Source organism: Mauremys mutica, chromosome 8, assembly GCF_020497125.1.
Source record: "Mauremys mutica isolate MM-2020 ecotype Southern chromosome 8, ASM2049712v1, whole genome shotgun sequence".
Classification (NCBI taxonomy): Eukaryota; Metazoa; Chordata; order Testudines; family Geoemydidae; genus Mauremys; species Mauremys mutica.
In genome coordinates, this window is record NC_059079.1 from 69,909,160 (window position 1) to 69,934,244 (window position 25,085).

The following is a 25,085-nucleotide window of genomic DNA, read 5'->3' on the forward strand; positions in this document are numbered from 1 at the left end:
GAAACCGTTTTTCTGAGAAATAGGCGTTCTTATACAACACAGCTTTTGGGGGCAGGTGAGGGAGGGCTGACCAAAGCTTAACAGAAACATCTGCAGGTTAAATTAAGGGGGAAAAATGACTTTATGAAGGCATTGAAGGGTAATACAGCATTGTTACTGCAGCATTTTCCAAACTTCTGAAAGCTGAAAAATGAAATCCATCACTATGCCCTTCAACCTGCCATGTGTTGTTACAAGCCTACCCAAAATGAGCAAATTGTGTAGATCTTCAAAGCATTGCCAACTCTCATGATTTTTATCATAAGTCTCATAACATTTGGCATTTTTTTTAAAGCCCAGCTCCTGCAGCCATGTTATGCAATAATCTCACTTTTACTCCTCTCCAATCCCCATGTAGTTTCTCGTCCTCATGGTTGCTGGAAAAGCAGCTTGAAAGTGTGAACCCTAAAGGCTCAAACACTAGCAGGAAAATAAGAAAGCACCTGATATTTACTGTTTTTTAAATTTCATGCATTTTAAACCTATCATGATTATTCAGAGGCCCAACTCATGATTTCTGAACGCTTGGGATTGGCAATACTATCTTCATACTATGATAATACTTCTTTTCTTCCAAGCTTTGATGAGCAATGAAACAGTAACACTGACATTCAAAGTATCATCTCTGGCACATGAGTTAGCATTTCCTGAAATGAATGGGCAGTTCACATCTCAGAGCTATGGTTTCAGGCTCTCTGCAAACTCAGTCTGCTATCCTTGCATCATTTACACTTAAGTACATTGTCAAGGTTTACTCTGCAATCATAACTGCTAGAGACTTAATTTGTTTTTGTTTTTTAATGACAGATGAGACTTTTCAGAACAGTTGAGTAATATTATATCTTAAAGTTATAAACACAAGCTGAAATTAGATCTGAAATGCGTTTATCAGACAAATGCATTTAGCGGTTCCTCAAAGACAGAAGACAGGCTGATGCCTCTAGCCAGGTGTCATCCAAGTCAATGGGCAATCACTAAGGCTACGTTTATGTCACAGAAGCCGTGACTTCCACAGACCTCCGTGACATTTTCTGCTTCAGCCCCTGGGGCCGCGGGACTGGAGCTGGCAGCCAGCAGGGTCCCAGTGCTGGGCGACAGCCTCTTCAGGCTCCCCCTGCGGGGTTCCAGCAACAGGCAACAGCCTCCTCAGGATCCCCCTGCAGGGTTCCAGCGACAGCCTCCTCTGGGGGCTCTCGTCAGGGTCCCAGCGATGGGTGACAGCCTTGGGTGGGGGGCGAAGGGGGGGACCCCACAGCTCCCAGCCACCACAGTGGCGGGGGAAACCACGGAGCCACAGCAGCAAAAGTCACTGACAGGGCACGGGCTTCCATGAATTTTTTGTTTATGGCCCATGACCTATCTGTGACTTTTACGAAAAATTACCATGACAAATCTTAGCCTTAGCAATCACCAGTCAAGTGACTATTCATTGTTAAGGAAGGGAGGCAAGAACAAACAGATCTGCATCTTAGCACACAACAGCATGAAACCTCTTTGACCACGAGACTCCTTGTCTCTGTCTTCAAAGCAGGAATAAACTTTATCTAAGGGTAACCCTCAAGAAAATGCATTTCAAAGGGGACTGGACTATAAAAGTGAGAGGGAAAAACACCTCAAGGTCTCTCTCTCTCTATTCATCTCTCTCTCTCTCTTTCACCTAAGACAACAAAAAAGACGGTTACTCACCTGTAGTAACTGGTGTTCTTCGAGATGTGTTGCTCCTATCCATTCCATGTAGGTGTGCGCGCCGCGCGTGCACGGTTCTTCGGAACATTTTTAGCCTAGCAACTCCGGCGGGCCGGCTGGCGCCCCCTGGAGTGGCGCTGCCATGGCGGCGGATATATACCCCAGCCGGCCCGTCCGCTCCTCAGTTCCTTCTTGCCGGCTATTCCGACAGTGGGGAAGGAGGGCGGGATTGGAATGGATAGGAGCAACACATCTCGAAGAACACCAGTTACTACAGGTGAGTAACCGTCTTTTCTTCTTCGAGTGATTGCTCCTATCCATTCCATGTAGGTGATTCCCAAGCCTTACCTAGGCGGTGGGGTCGGAATGAGACGTGGCGGAGTGTAATACCGCAGAGCCGAAGGCTGCGTCGTCTCGAGACTGGTGCACCAACGCGTAGTGGGAAGCGAAGGTATGGACTGAAGACCAGGTGGCCGCTCTACAGATGTCCTGGATGGGGACATGGGCCAGGAAAGCGGCCGATGAGGCGTGTGCCCTCGTCGAGTGTGCGGTGAGTCGGCACGGGGGAACGCGAGCAAGCTCGTAACACGTTCTGATGCAGGACGTCACCCAGGAAGAAATCCGCTGCGAGGAAACTGGCTCGCCTTTCATGCGGTCAGCTATTGCCACAAACAGCTGGGACGAACGCCGAAAAGGCTTCGTGCGGTCGATGTAGAACGCGAGTGCTCGGCGGACGTCGAGGGTATGCAGCTGCTGTTCCCGAGGCGAGGCATGCGGCTTCGGGAAGAAGACCGGGAGGAAGATCTCCTGGTTGAGATGGAAGGCCGACACCACCTTGGGGAGGAAGGCCGGGTGTGGTCGGAGCTGCACCTTGTCCCCGTGAAAGACGGTATACGGGGGACCCGCCGTCAGGGCGCGGAGCTCTGAGACCCGTCTGGCGGATGTGATCGCCACGAGGAAGGCCGTCTTACAGGTAAGATGGAGGAGAGAGCACGTAGCGAGGGGCTCGAAGGGTGGGCCCATGAGCTGGGCGAGGACCAGGTTCAGATCCCATGTCGGAGCAGGAGGACGCACCTGCGGGTAGAGACGGTCTAACCCTTTAAGGAATCGCGATACCATCGGGTTGGAGAAGATCGAGCGACCTCCTATAGCTGGTCGAAATGCTGACAGCACTGCCAGGTGCACCCTGAGGGACGAGATTGCAAGACCTTGACCTTTGAGGTACCAAAGGTAGTCGAGGACAGTCTGGATGGGGGCCGAGAAAGGGTTGATACCTCTCTGGTCGCACCAGAGGGCAAAGCGCTTCCACTTGGCGAGGTAAGTAGTTCGCGTTGAAGGTTTCCTGCTTTCGAGCAGAACTTGCTGCACCGCCGCGGAGCAATCCCTCTCTGCGTCGGTTAACCACTCAGGAACCAAGCTGTAAGATGCAGCGATTGCAGGTTCGGGTGACGAAGCCTGCCGAGGTCCTGGGTTATGAGGTCCGGCCACAGCGGAAGGGAAATGGGTTCCCGAACCGACAGCTCGAGCAGCAGGGTATACCAGTGCTGCCTCGGCCAGGCCGGAGTGACGAGTATGATGCGGGCGCTGTCTCTCCGGATCTTGAGTAACACTCGGTGGACGAGCGGAAACAGAGGAAACGCGTAGAGAAGAGGCTCTGTCCATGACAGGAGAAACGCATCTGAGAGGGAGCCTGGAGCTTGACCTTGGAAGGAGCAGAACCTGTGGCATTTGCGGTTGGACCGGGAAGCAAAGAGGTCTATCTGGGGAAAGCCCCACCTCTGGAAGATGGAATAAGCCACATCTGGGCGAAGGGACCACTCGTGAGAGGCGAAGGACCTGCTGAGGCGGTCGGCCAACGTGTTCTGCGCTCCTGGCAGAAAAAACGCTTCGAGGCGAATCGAGTGGGTTACGCAGAAATCCCAGAGGAGCAATGCCTCGTTGCAAAGTGGGGAGGACCGCGCTCCGCCCTGCTTGTTGACATAAAACCTGGCTGTGGTGTTGTCCGTGTAGACCGCTACACAGCGGTTCTGCAGGTGAGCCCGAAAGGCGAGACAAGCTAAGCGGATCGCTCTCAGCTCCCGGACGTTGATATGGAGGGAGAGCTCCTGGGGTGACCAGAGACCCTGGGTGTGTCGGTCTCCTACGTGAGCCCCCCAGCCCTGCGCCGAGGCGTCCGTCGTCAAGGTGATTGACGGGCGAGGCGGGCGGAACGGAACTCCCTCGCAGACCGTTTCCGGGTCCAGCCACCAGGTGAGCGTCTGGAGAGCGGGCTTTGCCACCGTTACCACCATGTCTAGGGGATCGCGATGAGGGCGGTACACCGACGCCAGCCACATTTGGAATGGGCGAAGTCGCAGCCTGGCGTGTGCGGTCACAAATGTGGACGCTGCCATGTGACCCAGGAGGCGGAGGCAGGATCGCACCGTTGTCGTCGGAAAGGCCTGCAGCTCCCGAATGAGGGAGGCCAACGTCTCGTGCCGAGTGCGAGGGAGGCACGCTCTGGCCAGATTGGAGTCGAGGACCGCTCCTATGAACTCCACTCTTTGCGCTGGAACTAAGAGGGACTTCTCGGTGTTGACAAGCAGGCCGAGAGACCGGAACAGATGTAGAATCTCGGTCACCTGATTCGCCACCAGCTCTTGGGAGTGGCCCCGAATCAGCCAGTCGTCGAGATATGGGTAGACGTGGATGCGACGACGGCGGAGGGCTGTGGCGACGACCACCATGCACTTGGTGAATACCCTCGGCGCGGTGGAGAGGCCGAAGGGGAGCACTGCGAACTGGTAATGAGCTCCGTTGACCATGAAGCGCAGGAAGCGTCTGTGGGGGGGGTAGATTGCCACATGAAAGTAGGCATCCCTCATGTCGAGGGCAGCAAACCAGTCTCCAGGATCCAAGGAAGGGATAATGGACCCCAAGGTTACCATTCGAAACTTGAGCTTGCACAGGTGTCTGTTGAGCTCCCGGAGGTCTAAGATGGGACGAAGGCCTCCTTTCGCCTTGGGGATGAGGAAGTATCTGGAATAGAATCCCCTGCCTCGCCTGCTGGGAGGCACCTCCTCGATGGCACCCACGCTCAACAGAGATTGGACCTCCTGTAAGAGGACTTGCTCGTGAGAGGGGTCCCTGAAGAGGGACAGGGAGGGTGGGTGGGAGGGAGGGGGCGAAATGAACTGTAGGCGGTAGCCGTATTGGACAGTGCTGAGGACCCAACTGTCTGATGTTATAGATGACCACGCCTGGAGGAAGCGGGAAAGGCGATCGGAAAACAGAAGGGGTGGATCCTGATTGGAGAGAGGTGAGCGGCCCTCGGGCGTCCCATCAAAAGGCCGTCTTTGGGTCTTGAGGGGCCTTGGACGATCCCTGGGCTTGATTACGCCGCCCGCCCGATGGTCTGCGGCGGAAGGGGGCTGAGCGCCTATTGTTAGGCGGGCGAGGTCGGTTGTGTTGAAAGGGGCGATAAGGTTGACGCCGGAAGGAACGCCTTTGGATGGCCGGCGTGTGCATTCCTAATGTGCGGATCGCCACTCTGCCGTCCTTTAGGGTCTGAATGCGGGTATCAGTCTTTTCTGAGAATAGACCCTGCATCTCAAAAGGAAGGTCCTGGAGCGTGTATTGGACCTCCGGCGGCAGAGTAGAGGACTGAAGCCATGCAATGCGTCGCATGGTTACCCCTGACGCTATGGTCCTGGCCCCCGAGTCCGCTGCGTCTACCGCTGCCTTAATTAAGGTTCGGGAAGCCAGCTTTCCTTCCTCCAGCAGTGCCGAGAATTCTCGGCGGGAATCCTGCGGGGTGAGCTCTGCAAATTTCGCTAGGCAGCCCAAGATGTTGAATGTATATCTCGAGAGCAGGGCCATTTGGTTGGCGATGCGGAGTTGGAGGCCGCCCGCTGAGTAAATTTTCCGGCCTAACAAGTCCATGCGCTTGGACTCCTTCGACTTTGGCGCAGCGGCGGGCTGTCCGTGTCGCTCCCGGTCATTGACAGATTGGACAACTAGAGAGTCCGGAGCCGGGTGAACGTAAAGGTATTCGTACCCCCTCGGGGGGACCGAGTACTTCCTCTCAACCCCGCGCGCTGTAGGCGGGACGGAAGAGGGCGACTGCCAGATAGCGGCATTGTTCTTTTGAATTGTCCGGATGAAGGGGAGCGCTACCCTCACGGGGGCCTCCGCCCCCACCACGTCCGTGATGGGGTCATCGACCTCCTGGACTTCTTCCACGGGTAGGTTGATGGCCTTAGCTACCCTTCTGAGAAGGTCCTGGTGAGCCTTGAGGTCGATCGGCGGAGGCTCCGACGGTGACGCCCCTGCCACCGCCTCATCGGGGGAGGAGGATGAGGAAGGACCCGGTAGCACTTCTTCCGGTGCCTGCTCCGTGTCTGCGGGAATAGGTGCCCGCGTTTCATGCTCTAAGTGCGTGCCGTGAGCGGCGGCCTGTGGAGTGGGGGACGGAGGTGGCCTGCTGACCGTGGCTACCGGTACCGAGCGCACCGAGCCTGGCTGTCGCGGCGGAAGGGGAGGCCCCTGTACATGTTCGGCCCAAGGCACCCAAAATCCCCATTGTTGAGGTCCATGTTCTGGTGGGAGGGACCCCGCCCGGAAGTCAATTGCGCTGCCCCCAGGGGAAGCGACTGAGGGCTCTCTTGATGGCCGGGGGGGGCCGAAGCGGTGGCCGGGCGGACGTCCGGTGCCGGAGTAAAGTGCCCCCGCGGTGCCGACGGACGGTGCCGGTCGTCACGTGGTCTAGCCGGCGAACGGGACCTGCGCGTGGCGCGGTGCTGGGAGCTCGACCGGCGGTGCCGGGAGCTCGACCTTCGGCCCCGGGAGCTCGACCGGCGGCCCCGGGAGCTCGACCTGCGGCGTCGGGAGCGCGACCGACGGTGCCGGGAGCTCGACCGACGGTGCCGGGATGCGGATCTGGACCGCGTGCGGCGGCGCCTGGAGCGACTGCGTGACTCTCGACGCCTCTCGCGGTGCCTGGAGCCGGACCTGGTGCGGTGCCGGCGACTCGGCGACCAGGGCTTGGAACGTCGCCGGGAGTGCGACCGGTACCGCGACTGGGAGCGGTACCAGGACTGCGACCGGCGAGGAGACGGGGAGCGTCGTCTCGACGTGGATCGTCATGCCCGGTGCGGTGGAGAGCGGTGCCGTGAGCGAGATCGGGAGCGAGATCTGGCGGCGGTGCTGCGATCAGCTCGGAGGCCCGGGGACGGGGGGCGCATCATAAGTGGCTTCCCAATAGATTTGAGAGTCCGCACCGGTGGCACCGGCAGCTGAGCGCTTGCATCAGCGGTAAGGTCAATCAAATGTCTTGCCGTCGCGAACGCCTCGGGCGTGGACGGCAGCCTCAGCTCCTCCTCGGTAGGTACCGGGGAGCCGGGCGGTGCCGGACTCGACGGGCCTTGCGGCGCCGGAGTCGACAGCACGGTGCACGTTTTGTGCACAGCCTCAGCCTGCACCGTTACAGTCGGAGGCGGCTGGGCTAACGGTCTCTTGTGCTTGTCCGAGACCGTCTTCGGCACTTTGCGCTTCTTTCCCGGGGAGATGGAGCGGTGCCGGGTCTTCGGTGCCGGGTGCCGAGATGCATCATCGGCACCGGGGCGGCTGGGTGCGGTCGGCGCGCTGCTAGCTGAGGCAGTCTTTGGCGCCGCCGGTGCTGGTGCCAGAGGTTGGAGGGCCGACTCCATGAGGAGTTGTTTCAACCGTGAGTCCCGCTCCTTCCTCGTGCGAGGCCTGAAAGCGACGCAAATGGGGCACTTGTCCGACCGGTGCGACTCTCCAAGACAGCGGAGGCAGGAGTCGTGCGGGTCACTCACCGGCATAGACCGCTGGCAAGCCGCGCAGGGCTTGAAACCCGCCGGTCCGGGCATAAGCCCGCACCGGGGCGGAAGAAGAGGGCTAACCCCTCTAATTCCCTAATGACTATCGTAACACTAACTATAGAACTATTAACAAAACTTAACAACTATGATAACTATATACACTAACGATCGGAGAACGCTAAGGCTGTGGAGGAAAGCAGATCACTCCACTGTTCCTACTAGCCGTCACGGGCGGAAAGAAGGAACTGAGGAGCGGACGGGCCGGCTGGGGTATATATCCGCCGCCATGGCAGCGCCACTCCAGGGGGCACCAGCCGGCCCGCCGGAGTTGCTAGGCTAAAAATGTTCCGAAGAACCGTGCACGCGCGGCGCGCACACCTACATAGAATGGATAGGAGCAATCACTCGAAGAAGAAGAAACAGCCTTTGGAAGCAGATCCTGGCCTGAGAATTTGGTCAGCAATGTTACTGGAAATACATGGTAAGGGATTTCACCTTGAACCAAGTCTAGTCTGTCAAATCTTAGTACCAGGAAGCGTTTTATCTTTATTTCTCTTATCATTTCTCACTTTAATGACTTATACTTGTGCTCATTTAAAACCCATGTCTTTGTAGTTAAATAAATTTGTTTTATTGTTTAATCAAAACTAATCCACTGCTGTGTTTAAACTGAATTGTGTGGGTAACTCCAAGTAGCAAACTGTTGATATTGATCCCCTTAGAGGGGCAATGGACTTAAAATATCTGACCTGTCCAGGAGAGGGCTGGACTGTGCAGAAACAAGTTTTGAGGACTAGGAGTGTGTTGGAGTTACTCTGCAAGTGGTAATCAAAGCTGGTGCAAACTAGAGAGTGACTGGAATGTGCTGGAAGCCTGCAGCTACACACAGATGGGATCTGCATGCAGTTAAGCTATTTATGAGGGGCCCAGGTTGGAAGCTACAGCAGCAAAGCATTGTGAGGCACCACAGGTTGCAGGGCAAGAGTGAGACAGCTTCTCACTGGCCTGGAATGCTCTCCAGAATGTCATATCCCCCCCATACCCCATACCCATTGTGTCACTCACTATTGAGATGTTGACTCAATTGGCCCATGACCCCATCTTCCATTGCCCTCTTGTTAAATTTTCAAGCAAGCATCATAGAATATCAGGGTTGGAAGGGACCTCAGGAAGTCATCTAGTCCAACCCCCTGCTCAAAGCAGGACCAATCCCCAGACAGATTTTTGCCCCAGATCCCTAAATGGCCCCCTCAAGGGCTGAACTCACAACCCTGGGTTTAGCAGGCCAATGCTCAAACCACTGAGCTATCCCCTCCCCATGAATTAAATAATAATTGGAGATATACCTATCTCCTAGAACTGGAAGGAACCTTGAAAGGTCATTGAGTCCAGTCCCTTGCCTTCACCAGCAGGACCAAGTACTGATTTTTGCCCCAGATTTCTAAGTGTCCCCCTCAAAGACTGAACTCATAACCCTCGGTTTAGCAGGCCAATGCTCAAACCACTGAGCTATCCCTCACTCCCATCCCTCATGCTTTCTTCCATGCTGCTGCTCAGGCTTGGGAGGAGCTCCCCATAAATGTCTGTCAAGCCACCTCACTATCCTCCTTCAAATCCCTCCCTAAAACTACTTTGCTGTGATATCTACAAACATCTTGACAACAGTTAAGCCACTGGTATCCTGAGACCACTGCCCATCAGGCTGACTAATGTTGTCTCACTGTAATCACTTCATCTGTCTGTCTGTTGTGCCTTGTACAGCATCTAGCACAATGGGGTCCCGGGCCGTGACTAAGGTGACTAGGCACTATGGTAATACAAATGACAATATAAAGGTCCACACGTTATATATTTGTACTGTGCCTGGCAAAATGGGCCCTAGCCTCTAAGCACTGCTGTAATACTAATTAGATTAATAAGATCTGTAGCCAAAATCAAAGGTCATACTCATTACACCAGATGCAGAAGGAAAAACCTCTCTTCACCTGAGCGCCTACTTCTGACTCGAGAAGCAGACCAAGGTCTAAATAATTCTGATTTACAAACTCAGGCTGCTCACCATCAGTTAGCGAGTCTGATCTAACTAGTCAGTTCTTCCAAATTCCTCTAGCACTTTTCATCCCAAGATCCTAATGCTCTGCAGTACCGAAATTCAGCCACCTCAGGGGTGGAGAATACCAGCCAACAATTGCCTGCTGCAGTAGATAGGTGGAATTTTGACTAAGGACACCCTCTAAGCTGGGGGACCAGCTCCACAGAAGAGTTTTCTTCCTCAAGAGTTTATGACAAAGTTTACAATTAGAAAGTAAACAGAAAATTTCTGCAGGAGCCCTGGGTGTGGGTCCTGACCTCCTCAATGATATTTCCTCCTCACATGCCTTCCCCAAGCCACACTCATACCACCTATGCAAGGGAAGGGGGAAGCTGATCTTATGTTAACACTTGTTCACAAGAGCCAAGTAGTACCCCTTCCCACCATTGTCATATTTCCACTTTAGAGAAAGGGATCTTTTCACCATCTTATTCAAAATACTACTGAAATGAATTGCACCTCATTGGACAAGTACTTCAAAAGGATTAAGGGCTGTGTCAGCCCAACTAGAAAGTGAACTTGTAGTTCAGGCAGTTTGATAATTTAGGCAAATCATACATGACAAAAACTTTCTGCCAGTCTCTCTGGCTTTAGCCTAACTCCTAGTGGAGAAGCAATCAATAGTGAAGATGTATTTCCTTAGATCTCTACCAAAGCATTTTCACACACACATACAGCAAGTTTTCACATTTCCTGCTACTGTTGTGTTCAAAGCCTTTTTAGTTCAAACAGCTGCTGAACTGTAAGTACTTTTCGCCATCTGCTGGTCAAAATATACAACTACATGAGACAGTTTCAGAGAATCAGTTGCCGTTCCACAGGTCTGTTCTGAATTTGCAAGAGGATAAAATACAGCTCAGAGCTCGTCAAGAAGACTGAGCACACTTTAGCAAATAACAGAGCAAGTATGGCAGCCAAAACCAAGAATGCAGAGCTTAGAGGACTGTTAAGGGAATAAGGAACCTTTCCTCTCTAGTTCAAATCTGGCACAGGGCTGGGTGTGACCAGTCAGCAACCTCTAACACCTCTTTGGTGGCCTATCTGAACAGAAATAATAGTTCCAGTTCTTTCTCTAGTAGGAAGCTTCATTATCAAAACATGCACCAAAATTACAATTAATAATAGTTTCACATTATGAATTCTTAAGGGGAAAGCATAGGTAACTAAGACTTGTGAGAACATCAGGGAGGAACATAGCCATACCAGACTAGAAGAATGGCGTGTGTAGTATTCTGTCTCAGACCACAGTCAGAAACAGATGCTTCAAAGGAAGGTGAAAGAATCCCTGTAGTAGGCAATTATGGAATAACCTACCCATGAGCGAAGCTTCTTCCTTCCCCTATCAGTCAGTGGTGGGTCATGGCCTGAAGGAGGTTTCAGAGGGGTAGCCGTGTTAGTCTGTATCAGCAAAAACAATGAGGAGTCCTTATGGCACTGTAGAGACTAACAAATTTATTTGGGCATAAGCTTTTGTGGGTTATAACCCACTTCATCAGATGCATGGAGTGAAAAAAAGTAGGCAGGTATACAGCACATGAAAAGATGGGAGTTGCCTTACAAAGTGTGGGGTCAGTGCCAAGGAGGCCAATTCAATTAGGGTGGATGTGGCCCATTCCCAACAATTGACAAGAAGGGGTGAATATCAATAGAGGGAAAACTACTTTTTATAGTGCCTTGTTAGGGGATAGGGAAAAAAAAAAGGGGGGGGGATAGAGAATAAGACTGAGAATATGTTATTGCCCTTATATAAATCCATGGTACGCCCACATCTCGAATACTGTGTACAGATGTGGTCTCCTCACCTCAAAAAAGATATTCTAGCACTAGAAAAGGTTCAGAAAAGGGCAACTAAAATGATTAGGGGTTTGGAGAGGGTCCCATACGAGGAAAGATTAAAGAGGCTAGGACTCTTCAGCTTGGAAAAGAGGAGACTAAGGGGGGATATGATAGAGGTATATAAAATCATGAGTGATGTTGAGAAAGTGGATAAGGAGAAGTTATTTACTTATTCCCATAATACAAGAACTAGGGGTCACCAAATGAAATTAATAGGCAGCAGGTTTAAAACAAATAAAAGGAAGTTCTTCTTCACGCAGCGCACAGTCAACTTGTGGAACTCCTTACCTGAGGAGGTTGTGAAGGCTAGGACTATAACAATCTTTAAAAGGGGACTGGATAAATTCATGGTGGCTAAGTCCATAAATGGCTATTAGCCAGGATGGGTAAGAATGGTGTCCCTAGCCTCTGTTCGTCAGAGGATGGAGATGGATGGCAGGAGAGAGATCATTTGATCATTGCCTGTTAGGTTCACTCCCTCTGGGGCACCTGGCATTGGCCACTGTCGGTAGACAGATACTGGGCTAGATGGACCTTTGGTCTGACCCGGTACGGCCTTTCTTATGTTCTTATGTTCTTGTTAGCACTACAAAAAGTAATTTTCCCTCTGTTGATATTTGTATATTTATACCTGCCTACTTTTTTTTCACTCCATGCATCTGATGAAGTGGGTTACAGCCCACGAAAGCTTATGCCCAAATAAACTTGTTAGTCTCTGAGGCGTGGTCTACACTGGGGGAGGGTGTCGATGTAGATACGCAACTTCAGCTACGAGAATAGCGTAGCTGAAGTCGATGTATCTTATTTCGACTTACCTCCCGTCCTCACAACGCGGGATCAACGGCCGCGGCTCCCCCGTCAACTCCGCTTCCGCCTCTCACCCTGGTGGAGTTCCGGAGTAGACGGGAGCACGTTCGGGGATCGATTTATTGTGTCTAGATGAGAAGCAATAAATCGATCCCCGATAGATGGATCGCTACCCGCCGATCCGGCGGGTAGTGTGGATGTACCCTAAGGTGCCACAAGGACTCCTTGTTGTTTTTCAAGTCGGTTTGTAATCCTAACCTAATTGTGGACATTTTCATTATTCATACAAACATCTCTTATTTTCTGGATCCTACTAAATTCTTAGACTCTAATTTCTGGAGCAATGAGTTACACATTGTGTGATAAATAAAGGAGGGGGCTCCCTTTTATGAACACCCAGCCAGCCAATTAGCTATAAAATCCCTCTTGGTCTGTTCTCTGCTTGCTTTACCTGTAAAGGGTTAACAAGTCCACAGATAAAAGAAAAGGAGTGCACACCTGACCAAAGAGAGCCAATGGGAAGGCTAGAATTTTTAAATTTGGGAAATAAACTTTTCCTTTGTCTGTTGTTCTCTGGGCTGGAGGGACAGGGCAGCAATGCTGTAAGTAGCTTTAAGCCAGGTATGATCATAAATCATCAGATCATACCTAGAACTACTTATCTGAACTCCAGATGTGTAAGTAGATCAGAATGTTTAGCTAGATGTGATCAGGTTTATTTCTGTTTATTTTTTAAGGCTTGTGGATCTCCTCTGTGCTAACCTCAGATGCTTTTGTTTGCTGGTAACCTTTAAGCTGAACCCCCAAGAAAGCTATTTTGGGTGCTTAATTTTTGTAATTGTTTCTTTTAAGATCTAGCCTACGGTCCAGATGCATTGTTTTCCTTTTTGTTTTTAACAACATTTACTTTTTTAAGACGAGGATTTGATTTTTGGTGTCCTACGAGGTTTGTGTATGTTGTTTGATTAGCTGATAGTCACAGCTAATTTCCTTTGTTTCCTTTCTCAGCTCTTCCCTGGAGGGAGGGTGAAAGGGCTTGAGGGTGGCCCACAGGGAGGAATTACCAAGTGCTCCTTCCTGCAATTTCTTTTTTTAATAGATCTTAGGAAACTCCGAGTGTCCCAGATCCTCTCCTGCTTCTTTGTCAGTATGTAGTAGTCTTGATAGCATTTTGGAGAGTATTTATATCTTTTCACGTCAGTAAAGCTCTTAGCCTCCCCCTGCCCTTTCTGGGTCCTCTGTTTCAGATGTCTTTTTCACTCACTTTACTTACCTCAGAATATGGCTTTTTCCCTGTGTACCTTCAAAGAAAAAAGAATCCATCTCAAGCCCTGCTCAATCATAACTAGTCACGTACCTTTAGGAGGGGCCGGTTGGATACTAACAACTGGATGCTGCTTTGTCAGTGGCAAAAGCGCTGGAAGAGCCTGAATAATGATGGCTTTAGCCTGAATGCCAAGGCTGGCCTGAGCTTCAGGTACTGCAGGCAGCAAGAGAGGCTTCGGTTGAATTGAAGGTTTGGATGTTGTCTGACTAGATCTTTTTGGTGTCCCCACAGAGCTGTTTGCTGGGGAAAGAAAAAATCTGAGTTGAACCACGAAATCTAAAAATAAAAATTCTATACAACACTGTGTAAGGGTTACTGAAGTCTTTCTTTGTCCATCTATTTATTAAAAGATGTGTCTTATGCACAAATGGATTTATCTTATCAGAAATAAAAGAGCTGTCTACTAGAACTGGACTGCTGACACCTTTCTGTGAACATTTTCTTGTGCAAAGCATGTGATAATTGGGCCTGCAAATTTACCCTAATTGTGAGCTCAACTATAAAGAGTATGTGAAAGTTCATAAAACGAACTCAAGGACTGTGTTACTATCATGCTCGGTACACAACAAGTGTGGGACTGAAAATTAAAAACAAACAAAATTGGTGTGTTGGATAATAGGCCTAATTATTTTGTCCACCAATGAGAGGATGGACTGTTCCACTGACAATTCCCTTTTGGGGTCCCTAAAAAGAGAGACTTTTGGGGAGAAAAATTGGCTACTTGCGTGAGCTGCATCATCATGGCTGTCAGCCTCACCATCTCCTGGGACTCCAGGACTTAATCCTAATCCTGAGAGATGTCCTGACCAGACCAGACCAGAGAGAGGGACCCAAATGACACCACCTCCTCTATAAGCTCCAGCTGAATCCCAACCACTACCTAAGATGAAACAGGATCGGATTGTAACAGCTCTAGCCAATCACAACTAACGTCTCTTTTCCCCAAAAGGACAGTTCCTACTTTGATCCCATCAAAGAGACTGTCCAACAAGATTGTTTTTCCTTCTAAAGCTCTCTCAGCTAACGGGAAAAAGAGCAAGAGATATTAAAACAAAAGCCTTACTTAATACTTTACATCTCAAATGCTTTATCTGTTTTTTCTTCTTTTCTTTATCTTTAATAAAAGGTCAAAAAGACTTTAAATGGTATAAGCAGCAAAGAATCCTGTGGCACCTTATAGACTAACAGACGTTTTGCAGCATGAGCTTTCGTGGGTGAATACGAAATGCATCCGACGAAGTGGGTATTCACCCACGAAAGCTCATGCTGCAAAACGTCTGTTAGTCTATAAGGTGCCACAGGATTCTTTGCTGCTTTTACAGATCCAGACTAACACGGCTACCCCTCTGATACTTTAAATGGTATGTTTGCCACAGTACTAAGCATGCTGAGCTCTCTGTATACATAGCCACACTAGGCCAGAACAATATTCCATCTAGTTTAACAGCCTGTCTTCTGACAATGGACAGTGCTAGATGCTTCCGAGGGAGCAAATAGAACACAACAATTTATTAAGTGATCCATCCCCTGCTGTCCAGTTCCAACATCTGGCAGTCAAAGATTTAGAGACACCCAGAGCATGTCCCTGATCATCTTGGGTAATAGCCATTGATGGATCTATCCTCCATGGACTTCTCTCAATCTTTTTTGAACCCACACTTTTGACCTTCACAACATCCTCTGGCAACTAGTTCCACAGGTTGACTGTGCTTGTTTGAAGAAGTAGTTCATTATGTTTTAAACTTACTGCCTATTAATTTCATCAGGTGTCCCCTGGTTCTTGTGTTATGTGACGGGAAAAATAGCACTTCCTTATTCACTTTCACCACACCATTCATGATTTTACAGACCTCTATCATATCCCCCTCGGACACCTCTTTTCTAAGCTGAACAGCCCCACTCTTTTTAATCTCTCCTCAGATGGACACTGTTCCATAGACCTATTCATTTTTGCTGCCCTCCTCAATACTTTTTCGAATTCTCATATATCCTTTTTGAGATGGGGTGACCAGAACTGCACACAGTATTCAAGGTGTGGATGTACCCGGTATTTACATAGTGTATTATGATATTTTCAGTCTTATTATCTATCCCTTTCCTAATGGTTCCTAACACTGTTAGCTTTTTTTTCTTATGGTTGTTGCACACTGAGCAGATGCTTTCAGAAAACTATCCAGAATTACTCTGAACCCTGAACCTTGTTTAACACTGTTTAATATTGGACAGTGACTTGGTTATGTAAACACCTTCACCTCATATATTCCATTTAAATTAATACAACAAGCTGTGTGGTCAAAGTAAGCAGATCACTCTTACCAGACTGGTGTGCAGCATTGGAAGTGAGCTTTTTATCTTTCTGACTTCCAGATCTCTTGCTGTACAGAGAGAGAGGAGACATCTGGGAGCTGGTGCTGAAGTCCAAATCTTCCTGTTGACAAAGAATATATAAAACAAATGACAATCCTTCTCAGAACAGAAGAATGTGCTTACAAAAGCACTCAAATGTTGTTCGGATTCTGCTTTCAGATCTGTGCTACTGACCACAAATCTAATATTCCACTCTTCCTCTATTAATTATTTGTACTCCAGTAATGCACAAAGGCCCCAATCAAGATCTAGCCCCATTATGCTAGGGGTTCTATATATACATGAGATATACCTGAGGGTTCTGAAGGCTAAGACAGATGATGGATGAGAGAGTGGTGAAGAACCTTGCCCAAGTCACCAAGCATCTCAGTGACCAGGAACAGAATCCAGGTCTCCTGAGACCAAGTCCAAGGCCACTGGACCATATGTAGGTAGTACTCCCAAGTACAGATTTCCCTGTGGGTCCCTGTGACTTCAGTGGGAGCAGGCCCTATACAGCACTCTAAAGTACAGAGCTCCCATGTAGAGCGAACAGAACAGAGGATTCAGAATGATAGAATCTAGAGATCAAAAGATCAGTGAGTCCATCTCCTTGTTAACACAGGATTTAGTCTCCCTATAGAAGACGAATAATATTCAACTGATAATTGAAACAAAGAGTCATTCAAGCTGGGCCTGAACTAAGTTGATCTGAAAAGCTGTTTCTCATTACTGAAGAAACCAAATCACAATGAATAGCTGCTTTAAAAAAGACAAAACAAAACAAAAAAATATTCTCTTAACATCCTCTGGGGCTGAGCACAACCTCTCAAATGAGGCACATACTGGCACAGCATGCAGCCAGCATGCCTCATTGGTATGGCTAAGATTTAGTCATGGGTATTTTTAGTAAAAGTCATGGATGGGTCACAAACATTAAACAAAAATTTGCGGCTCCTGACCTGTCCATGACTTCTACTATAAATACCCTGGACTAAATCTTAGGTGTTCTGAGGGCTCCGGGCATCGCTGCTCTGGAGGGGGGCCTCTGGGGTAATGCTACTACAGCTGAGGGGAGGGAGGAGGTGTCCCTGGATCACAGCTACTGCAGCTCGGGGGGGCAAAGCAGGTGGTTGGCCCGGGGCTGCCCCAGAAGCAGACGGTGTGGCTGGCCCTGGGGGGCGGCCCTGGAGTCAGCCACACCAGCCACTGCAGAAGTCACGGAGGTCACAGAATCTGTGACTTCCATAACAGATTTGCAGCCTTACTCACTGGCAGCAAAGCAAATAATTCACATTGATGCTCTTCAGACGCCATAGGCGCCCAAACACTTCAAATGCAAGAAATGCAAGAAACACACAAATGCAAGAAGCATGGGAAACAAGCAGGGAGAACTGGAAGTCCTGGCACAGGCAAGCAACTATGATGTGATTGGAATAACAGAGACTTGGTGGGATAACTCACATGACTGGAGTACTGTCATGGATGGATATAAACTGTTCAGGAAGGATAGGCAGGGCAGAAAAGGTGGGGGAGTTGCATTGTATGTAAGAGAGTAGTATGACTGCTCAGAGGTCCGGTATGAAACTACAGAAAAACCTGAGAGTCTCTGGATTAAGTTTAGAAGTGTGAGCTACAAGGGTGATGTCATGGTGGCAGTCTGCTATAGACCACCAGACCAGGGGGATGAGGTGGACGAGGCTTTCTTCCGGCAACTAGCAGAAGTTACTAGATCGCAGGCCCTGGTTCTCATGGGAGATTTTAATCACCCTGATATCTGCTGGGAGAGCAATACAGCAGTGCACAGACAATCCAGGAAGTTTTTGGAAAGTGTAGGGGACAATTTCCTGGTGCAAGTGCTGGAGGAACCAACTAGGGGCAGAGCTCTTCTAGATCTGCTGCTCACAAACCGGGAAGCAAAAGCGGATGGGAACCTGGGAGGCAGTGACCATGAGATGGTCGAGTTCAGGATCCTGACACAAGCAAGGAAGGAGAGCAGCAGAATACGGACCCTGGACTTCAGAAAAGCAGACTTTGACTCCCTCAGGGAACTGATGGGCAGGAACCCCTGGGAAAATAACATGAGGGGGAAAGGAGTCCAGGAGAGCTGGCTGTATTTTCAAGAAGCCTTATTGAGGTTGCAGGAACAAACCATCACAATGTGTAGAAAGAATAGTAAATATGGCAGGTGACCAGCTTGGCTTAACAGTGAAATCCTTGCTTATCTTAAATGCAAAAAAGAAGCTTACAAGAAGTGGAAAATTGAACAAATGACCAGGGAGGAGTATAAAAATATCGCTCAGGCATGCAGGAGTGAAATCAGGAAAGCCAAATCACACTTGGAGTTGCAGCTAGCGAGAGATGTTAAGAGTAACAAGAAGGGTTTCTTCAGGTATGTTATCAACAAGAAGAAAGTCAAGGAAAGTGTGGGCCCCTTACTGAATGAGGGAGGCAACCTAGTGACAGAGGATGTGGAAAAAGCTAATGTACTCAATGATTTTTTTGCCTCGGTTTTTATGAACAAGATCAGCTCCCAGACTGCTGCACTGGACAGCACAGTATGGGGAGAAGGTGACCAGCCCTCTGTGGAGAAAGAAGTGGTTCGGGACTATTTAGAAAAACTGGATGAGCACAAGTCCATGGGGACGGATGCGCTGCATCCCAGGGTGCTAAAGGAGTTGGCAGATGTGATTGCAGAGCCATTGGCCATTATCTTTGAAAACTCATGGCGAACAGGGGAGGTCCCGGATGACTGGAAAAAGGCTAATGTAGTGCCCATCTTTAAAAAAAGGGAAGAGGGAGGGATGGATAGCTCAGTGGTTTGAGCATTGGCCTGCTAAACCCAGGGTTGTGAGCTCAATCCTTGAGGGGGCCACTTAGGGATCTGGGACAAAAATTGGTCCTGCTAGTGAAGGCAGGGGGCTGGACTCAATGACCTTTCAAGGTCCCTTCCAGTTCTAGGAGATAGGTATATCTCCAATTATTATTATATATCTGGGGAACTACAGGCCAGTCAGCTTCACCTCAGTCCCTGGAAAAATCATGGAGCAGGTCCTCAAGGAATCAATTCTGAAGCACTTAGAGGAGAGGAAAGTGATCAGGAACAGTCAGCATGGATTCACCAAGGGCAAGTCATGCCTGACTAACCTAATTGCCTCCTATGACAAGATAACTGGCTCTGTGGATAAGGGGAAAGCAGTGGATGTGTTATTCCTTGACTTTAGCAAAGCTTTTGATATAGTCTCCCACGGTATTCTTGCCAGCAAGTTAAAGAGTTATGGGCTGGATGAATGGACTATAAGGTGGATAGAAAGCTGGCTAGATCGTCGGGCTCAACGGGTAGTGATCAAAGACTCCATGTCTAGTGGCAGCCAGTTTCATGCGGAGTGCCCCAAGGGTTAGTTCTGGGGCTGGTTTTGTTCAATATCCTTATTAATGATCTGGAGGATGGCGTGGACTGCACTCTTAGCAAGTTTACAGATAACACTAAACTGGGAGGAGTGGTAGATACGCTGGAGGGTAGGGATAGGATACAGAAGGACCTAGACAAATTAGAGGATTGGGCCAAAAGGAACCTGATGAGGTTCAGCAAGGACAAGTGCAGAGTCCTGCACTTAGGACGGAAGAATCCCATTCACTGTTACAGACTAGGGACCAAAAGGCTAGGAAGCAGTTCTGCAGAAAAGGACCTAGGGGTTATGGTGGATGAGAAGCTGGATATGAGTCAGGAGTGTGCCCTTGTTGCCAAGAAGGCTAACGGCATTTTGGGCTGTATAAGTAGGGGCATTGCCAGCAGATCGAGGGATGTGATCATTCCCCTCTATTTGGCATTGGTGAGGCCTCATTGGTGTGTCCAGTTTTGGGCCCCACACTACAAGATGTGGAAAAATTTGAAAGAGTCCAGCGGAGGGCAACAAAAATGATTAGGGGGCTGGAGTACATGATTTATGAAGAGAGGGTAAGGGAATTGGGATTATTTAGTCTGCAGAAGAGAAGAATGAGGGGGGATTTGACAGCTGCTTTCAACTACCTGAAAGGAGGTTCCAAAAAGGATGGATCTAGACTGTTCTCAGTGGTACCTGATGACAGAACAAGGAGTAATGGTCTCAAGTTGCAGTGGGGGACGTTTAGGTTGGATATTAGGAAAAACTTTTTCACTAGTAGGGTGGTGAAGCACTGGAATGGGTTACCTAGGGAGGTGGTGGAATCTCCTTCCTTAGAGGTTTTTAAGGTCAGGCTTGACAAAGCCCTGGCTGGGATGATTTAGTTGGGAATTGGTCCTGCTTTGAGCAGGGGATTGGACTAGATGACCTCCTGAGGTCCCTTCCAACCCTGATATTCTATGATTCTATGAATTCTCATTGTCCCGGCCTTATGGTACACACTTGCTTAAAGGATTAGGACCTAGCTACCTCAAAGACCACTTTATCTCCTACCTTACCTCTGTGTTGCACTGACTGCCTGCAAGTTCCTGGATGGAATTCAGACAGTTGCTTGTAATCTTGAAAGCCCTAAGGGTATGTTTATACTACCCACCGGATCGGCAGGCAGTGATCAATCCAGCTGTCGGAGGAGCAGGCCGTTGTTCAAGACAGGCAGTTGTACACATGCACAGCATAGTGTAAGGTCTGAGGCCTTTCGCTGCAGCCATATTAGGAGAGCAGCAGCCATGAACCAAGAAACAGAAAGTGATATCCTCACATTTCTTCTAAATTATATCAAAACAGTGTAATATCAGGAAGTTAAGAAGGTACCCCTCCTCATAATACCCACCATCACCATATAAGTAAGGAATCTCTTAAGGTGTTTACAGAAAACTTTGCTTGATGGCATTCTGTCTGGCAAGAAGTCACTTATTAACAGTTGTGATTGTAAAATCTATACTTCTACTGTTTTGCCTTTATGGTCCCTACTTCTCTACTGTTTATGTGTATGGTCTCTATCTGGTTCTTTGATTGTTTCGATTTCTTGCATAACTAATTTTGTAAGATTTATATCAGCTAAGGTGGTGGGGTCTGATTGGTAAAAGAATTGTTTCACAATGTGTTATGATTGGTCAGAGTTATTTTGTAATATTTTAGTAAAATGATTGGTTACAGTATAGCTAAGCAGGACTCAAGTTTCACTGTAAACTTGGGTCCAAGAAGGAGTCCAGCTGGGAAAAGAATAAGAAGAAGGAAAGACCTGGAAGAAGAACTCACCTCTTAAGACACAACCTAAGATCAGAGCTGCTAAGAATCCTCTGCACAACAGTGACATGCAGAAACCACAACCCAGATGAGACCAACCTTGCCTGGCCAACAGGGAAAGTCCACCTGCATGATCAGGATTGCTGAGCATAGCTTTGTGTGCTTAGCAGGTGTATTCTGCTTGGTAATTGTTAATAAGTAGAGGATATTACTGTGTAAGGCTCTTTCACTGGTAAAAGGTGCTGCAAACCTGCAGAAGATTATGCTTTGAGCCCTACGAATTGGGTAAGGATGGCCCTGAGCCCTAGGAACTGGGTAAGAGTAGGTGTCTTTCGCCCAGAGCCTTAGGAACTGGGAAAGGGTGGGGGTGCCTAAATCAAATGAGTTACGCCTTGAGCCCTAGGAACTGGATAAAGGTGGATGCCCTAGAATGTGCATGTAATAGGACACTTCTACATGTTTCTACACCCCATGCTGTGTACATATATCCCCCTGTTTGTTTGGATCACCCACAGTGGCAAGGAAAGAAAACACTTTATACAGGAGAATGTTAAAAGAAAAGTCAGTGTTTCAGGTGTAGGTATGACAAATTGCTTTCATTTATATTGTGAAATTGAGCAGAATTTAAGCTTAGATTGCGCCTTTCGTTTGTATTTTCTATATGAATGTAGGGAGCCAGGGTGGCTTCCTTCCGAACCTGAGGGTAAAGAGCCACTCTCTCAGCCTGAGTGGGCGGGGTCAGGCCAAGCTTACTCCACCCCCCGGAAGGGGAGGGGTGGAACAGGAAGTACAAAAGACAGGGCACTTAGCCCAGTAACCCCATCAGGGCAGTTCCAGGAAGGGAGGCAGATGCAGACCGCTGGCTGTTCCCTTCAGACCCTGCTGCTGCACCAGGGGAGGCCCTGGACCAGGAGAAACCTGACCTGGAGGAAGGACTGGGGCTACCAGGACAGCCCTCTGCTGAGTAACCGGAGGAGCTGGAGCTGCCAGCAGCAGAGTACAGGGATGCGCCAGAGGGACTTGCTCGAGCGACCAGGTAGGAAGAAGCCCAGGGACAGAACTGCACAGTGCAGTGAGTCTATTTGGTCAGTGTGTTGTGGAAGGACCCCCGCTGACACAGTGGCGGGACCCTCGCCCTGCCACTGTCAGGGCCCTGGGCTGGAACTCAGTGGAGTTGGTTGGGCCTGCGTTCCCCTACCCCGGCCAGCAGAATCCCGACAACACTAGGGACTCTTGCCGGAGCTCCCCAGCCGGAGGAATGTGCTAGGGACTCTTGCCGGTGCCCCTCCCTCCACTAATTCCCTAGTGACAGATGGTGTGACTCAGGCCGGCCAGTGAGGCTGTAGCTCCCCACTGTCCCCTAGCGGCTCAGTGGGCCAGCTGACACAGGTCACAATGAACCATAAGTCAGTTCATACAACATAACTGCACAAACATAAGGCACCAAGACTTTATTACTTACAGGCACATGCTGCACTGAAGAGTCTGATAATGGTGAAGGGACTGAACAAATTGAAGTGGCTGGCGACTGAGGCTCTTCCTTCAAGTTTTCATCTACAAGAGAGCGGTAAGTAGACTTTTACACTAGAATCATAGAATCATAGAATCTCAGGGTTGGAAGGGACCTCAGGAGGTCATCTAGTCCAACCCCCTGCTCAAAGCAGGACCAAACCCAACTAAATCATCCCAGCCAGGGCTTTGTCAAGCCTGACCTTAAAAACCTCTAAGGAAAGAGATTCCACTACCTCCCTAGGTAACCCATTCCAGTTCTTCACCACCCTACTAGTGAAAACGTTTTTCCTAATATCCAGCCTAAACCTCCCCCTCTGCAACTTGAGACCATTACTCCTTGCTCTGTCATCTTCTACCACTGAGAACAGTCTAGATCCATCCTCTTTGGAACCCCCTTTCAGGTAGTTGAAAGCAGCTATCAAATCCCCCCTCATTCTTCTCTTCTGCAGACTAAACAATCCCAGTTCCCTCAGCCTCTCCTCATAAGTCATGTGCTCCAGCCCCCTAATCATTTTTGTTGCCCTCCGCTGGACTCTCTCCAATTTATCCACATCCTTCTTGTAGTGTGGGGCCCAAAACTGGACACAGTACTCCAAATGAGGCCTCACCAGTGCTGAATAGAGGGGAATGATCACATCCCTCGATCTGCTGGAAATGCCCCTACTTATACAACCCAAAATGCCATTAGCCTTCTTGGAAACAAGGGCACACTGTTGACTCATATTCAGCTTTTCGTCCACTGTAATCCCTAGGTCCTTTTCTGCAGAACTGCTGCCCAGCCATTCGGTCCCTAGTCTGTAGCAGTGCATGGGATTCTTCCGTCCTAAGTGCAGGACTCTGCACTTGTCCTTGTTGAACCTCATCATATTTCTTTTGGCCCAATCCTCTAATTTGTCTAGGTCCCTCTGTATCCTAGCCCTACCCTCCAGCGTATCAACCACTCCTCCCAGTTTCGTGTCATCTGCAAACTTGCTAAGGGTGCAGTCCACACCATCCTCCAGATCGTTAATGAAGATATTGAACAAAACCGGCCCCAGCACCGACCCTTGGGGCACTCCACTTGATACCGGCTGCCAACTAGACATGGAACCATTGATCACTACCCGTTGAGCCCGACCATCTAGCCAGTTTTCTATCCACCTTACCGTCCATTCATCCAGCCCATACTTCTTTAACTTGCTGGCAAGAATATTGTGGGAGACTGTATCAAAAGCTTTGCTAAAGTCCAGAAATAGTACATCCACTGCTTTCCCCTCATCCACAGAGTCGGTTATCTCGTCATAGAAGGCAATTCGATTAGTCAGGCATGACTTGCCCTTGGTGAATCCATGCTGACTGTTCCTGATCACTTTCCCTTCCTTTAAGTGGTTCAGGATTGATTCCTTGAGGACCTGTTCCATGATTTTTCCAGGGACTGAGGTGAGACTGACTGGCCTGTAGTTCCCTGGATCTTCCTTCTTCCCTTTTTTAAAGATGGGCACTACATTAGCTTTTTTCCAGTCATCCGGGACCTCCCCCGATCGCCATGATTTTTCAAAGATAATGGCCAATGGCTCTGCAATCTCATCGGCCAACTCCTTTAGCACCCTCGGATGCAGCGCATCCGGCCCCATGGACTTGTGCTCGTCCAGCTTTCCTAAATAGCCCCAAACTACTTCTTTCTCCACAGAGAGCTGGTCGCCTCCTCCCCATACCGTGCTGCAGAGTGCAGCTGTCTGGGAGCTGACCTTGTCTGTGAAGGTCAGCTGCACAAAGGTCTAACACTAGGAGTTTAGCTCATGCAAGAAATATGCTGTTCTATTCCAAACATTAACTTCTGGAGTAAACCACCCAAGTGAATGTAGTAAGACTACAGCAACTAAAGAATATGAGACTTGTAGGAGAGACCAAAACAACAGCCATGTCCCATCCCAGGAAAATCAATGAAGTGATCTCTGTATACAAAAAAGCCTACTCCAGCAAGCAGTACCACTGAAGTCAATATTCCTAGTAGTCACTCTTTTAAGATAGTCATAGCTGAAACATTTGGCATGTAATTACCTATACAAGTATGGCTCGTCACATCCCAAGGGCCTGAATCCCAAGACATCAAGTCCAAATCAAAGTCGAGTTTATAAAGACTGTTCTCCTGTAGATGATGATAATTTAACAAAAATAAGTTAAGAGATGCAAAACAGAAAAGACTATATATTGCAACCACCAAGCACTACAGCTCTTAAGAAGGCAAAAGGATTTAGTCACCTCAATTTGCATGTTTTTGGTGGCATGGCAAGGCCACAAATATATATGAGAAGCCCTGAGAGAGGAGAGCTCTCAGTTAGATTTCACAAGGCAGGGTTTCCAACTAAACAGACTTGAGCTGGGGAGTTATTTGTGGCTTTAGTTCAAACCTAACTCTGACCTCAGTAAAGGGAAGTGAGAGTAAATAT

General features: G+C 49.0%; 1 protein-coding gene across 4 annotated transcripts in view; it reads right to left on the minus strand.

The window, feature by feature from the left end:
- Positions 1-25,085, minus strand: part of ATF6 (activating transcription factor 6) — a 401,392-nt gene that overhangs the window by 356,814 nt on the left and 19,493 nt on the right. For all 4 annotated transcript variants that reach the window (XM_045028792.1, XM_045028791.1, XM_045028790.1 and 1 more), the window contains exons 3-6: positions 24,697-24,784; positions 22,607-22,698; positions 15,926-16,037; positions 13,640-13,849 (exon numbers count right to left, since the gene is read on the minus strand). In XM_045028792.1, coding sequence (XP_044884727.1) covers positions 13,640-13,849; positions 15,926-16,037; positions 22,607-22,698; positions 24,697-24,745 — 463 coding nt within the window. In that variant the 5' untranslated portion in view covers positions 24,746-24,784. The remainder of the gene's footprint in view (positions 1-13,639; positions 13,850-15,925; positions 16,038-22,606; positions 22,699-24,696; positions 24,785-25,085) is intronic.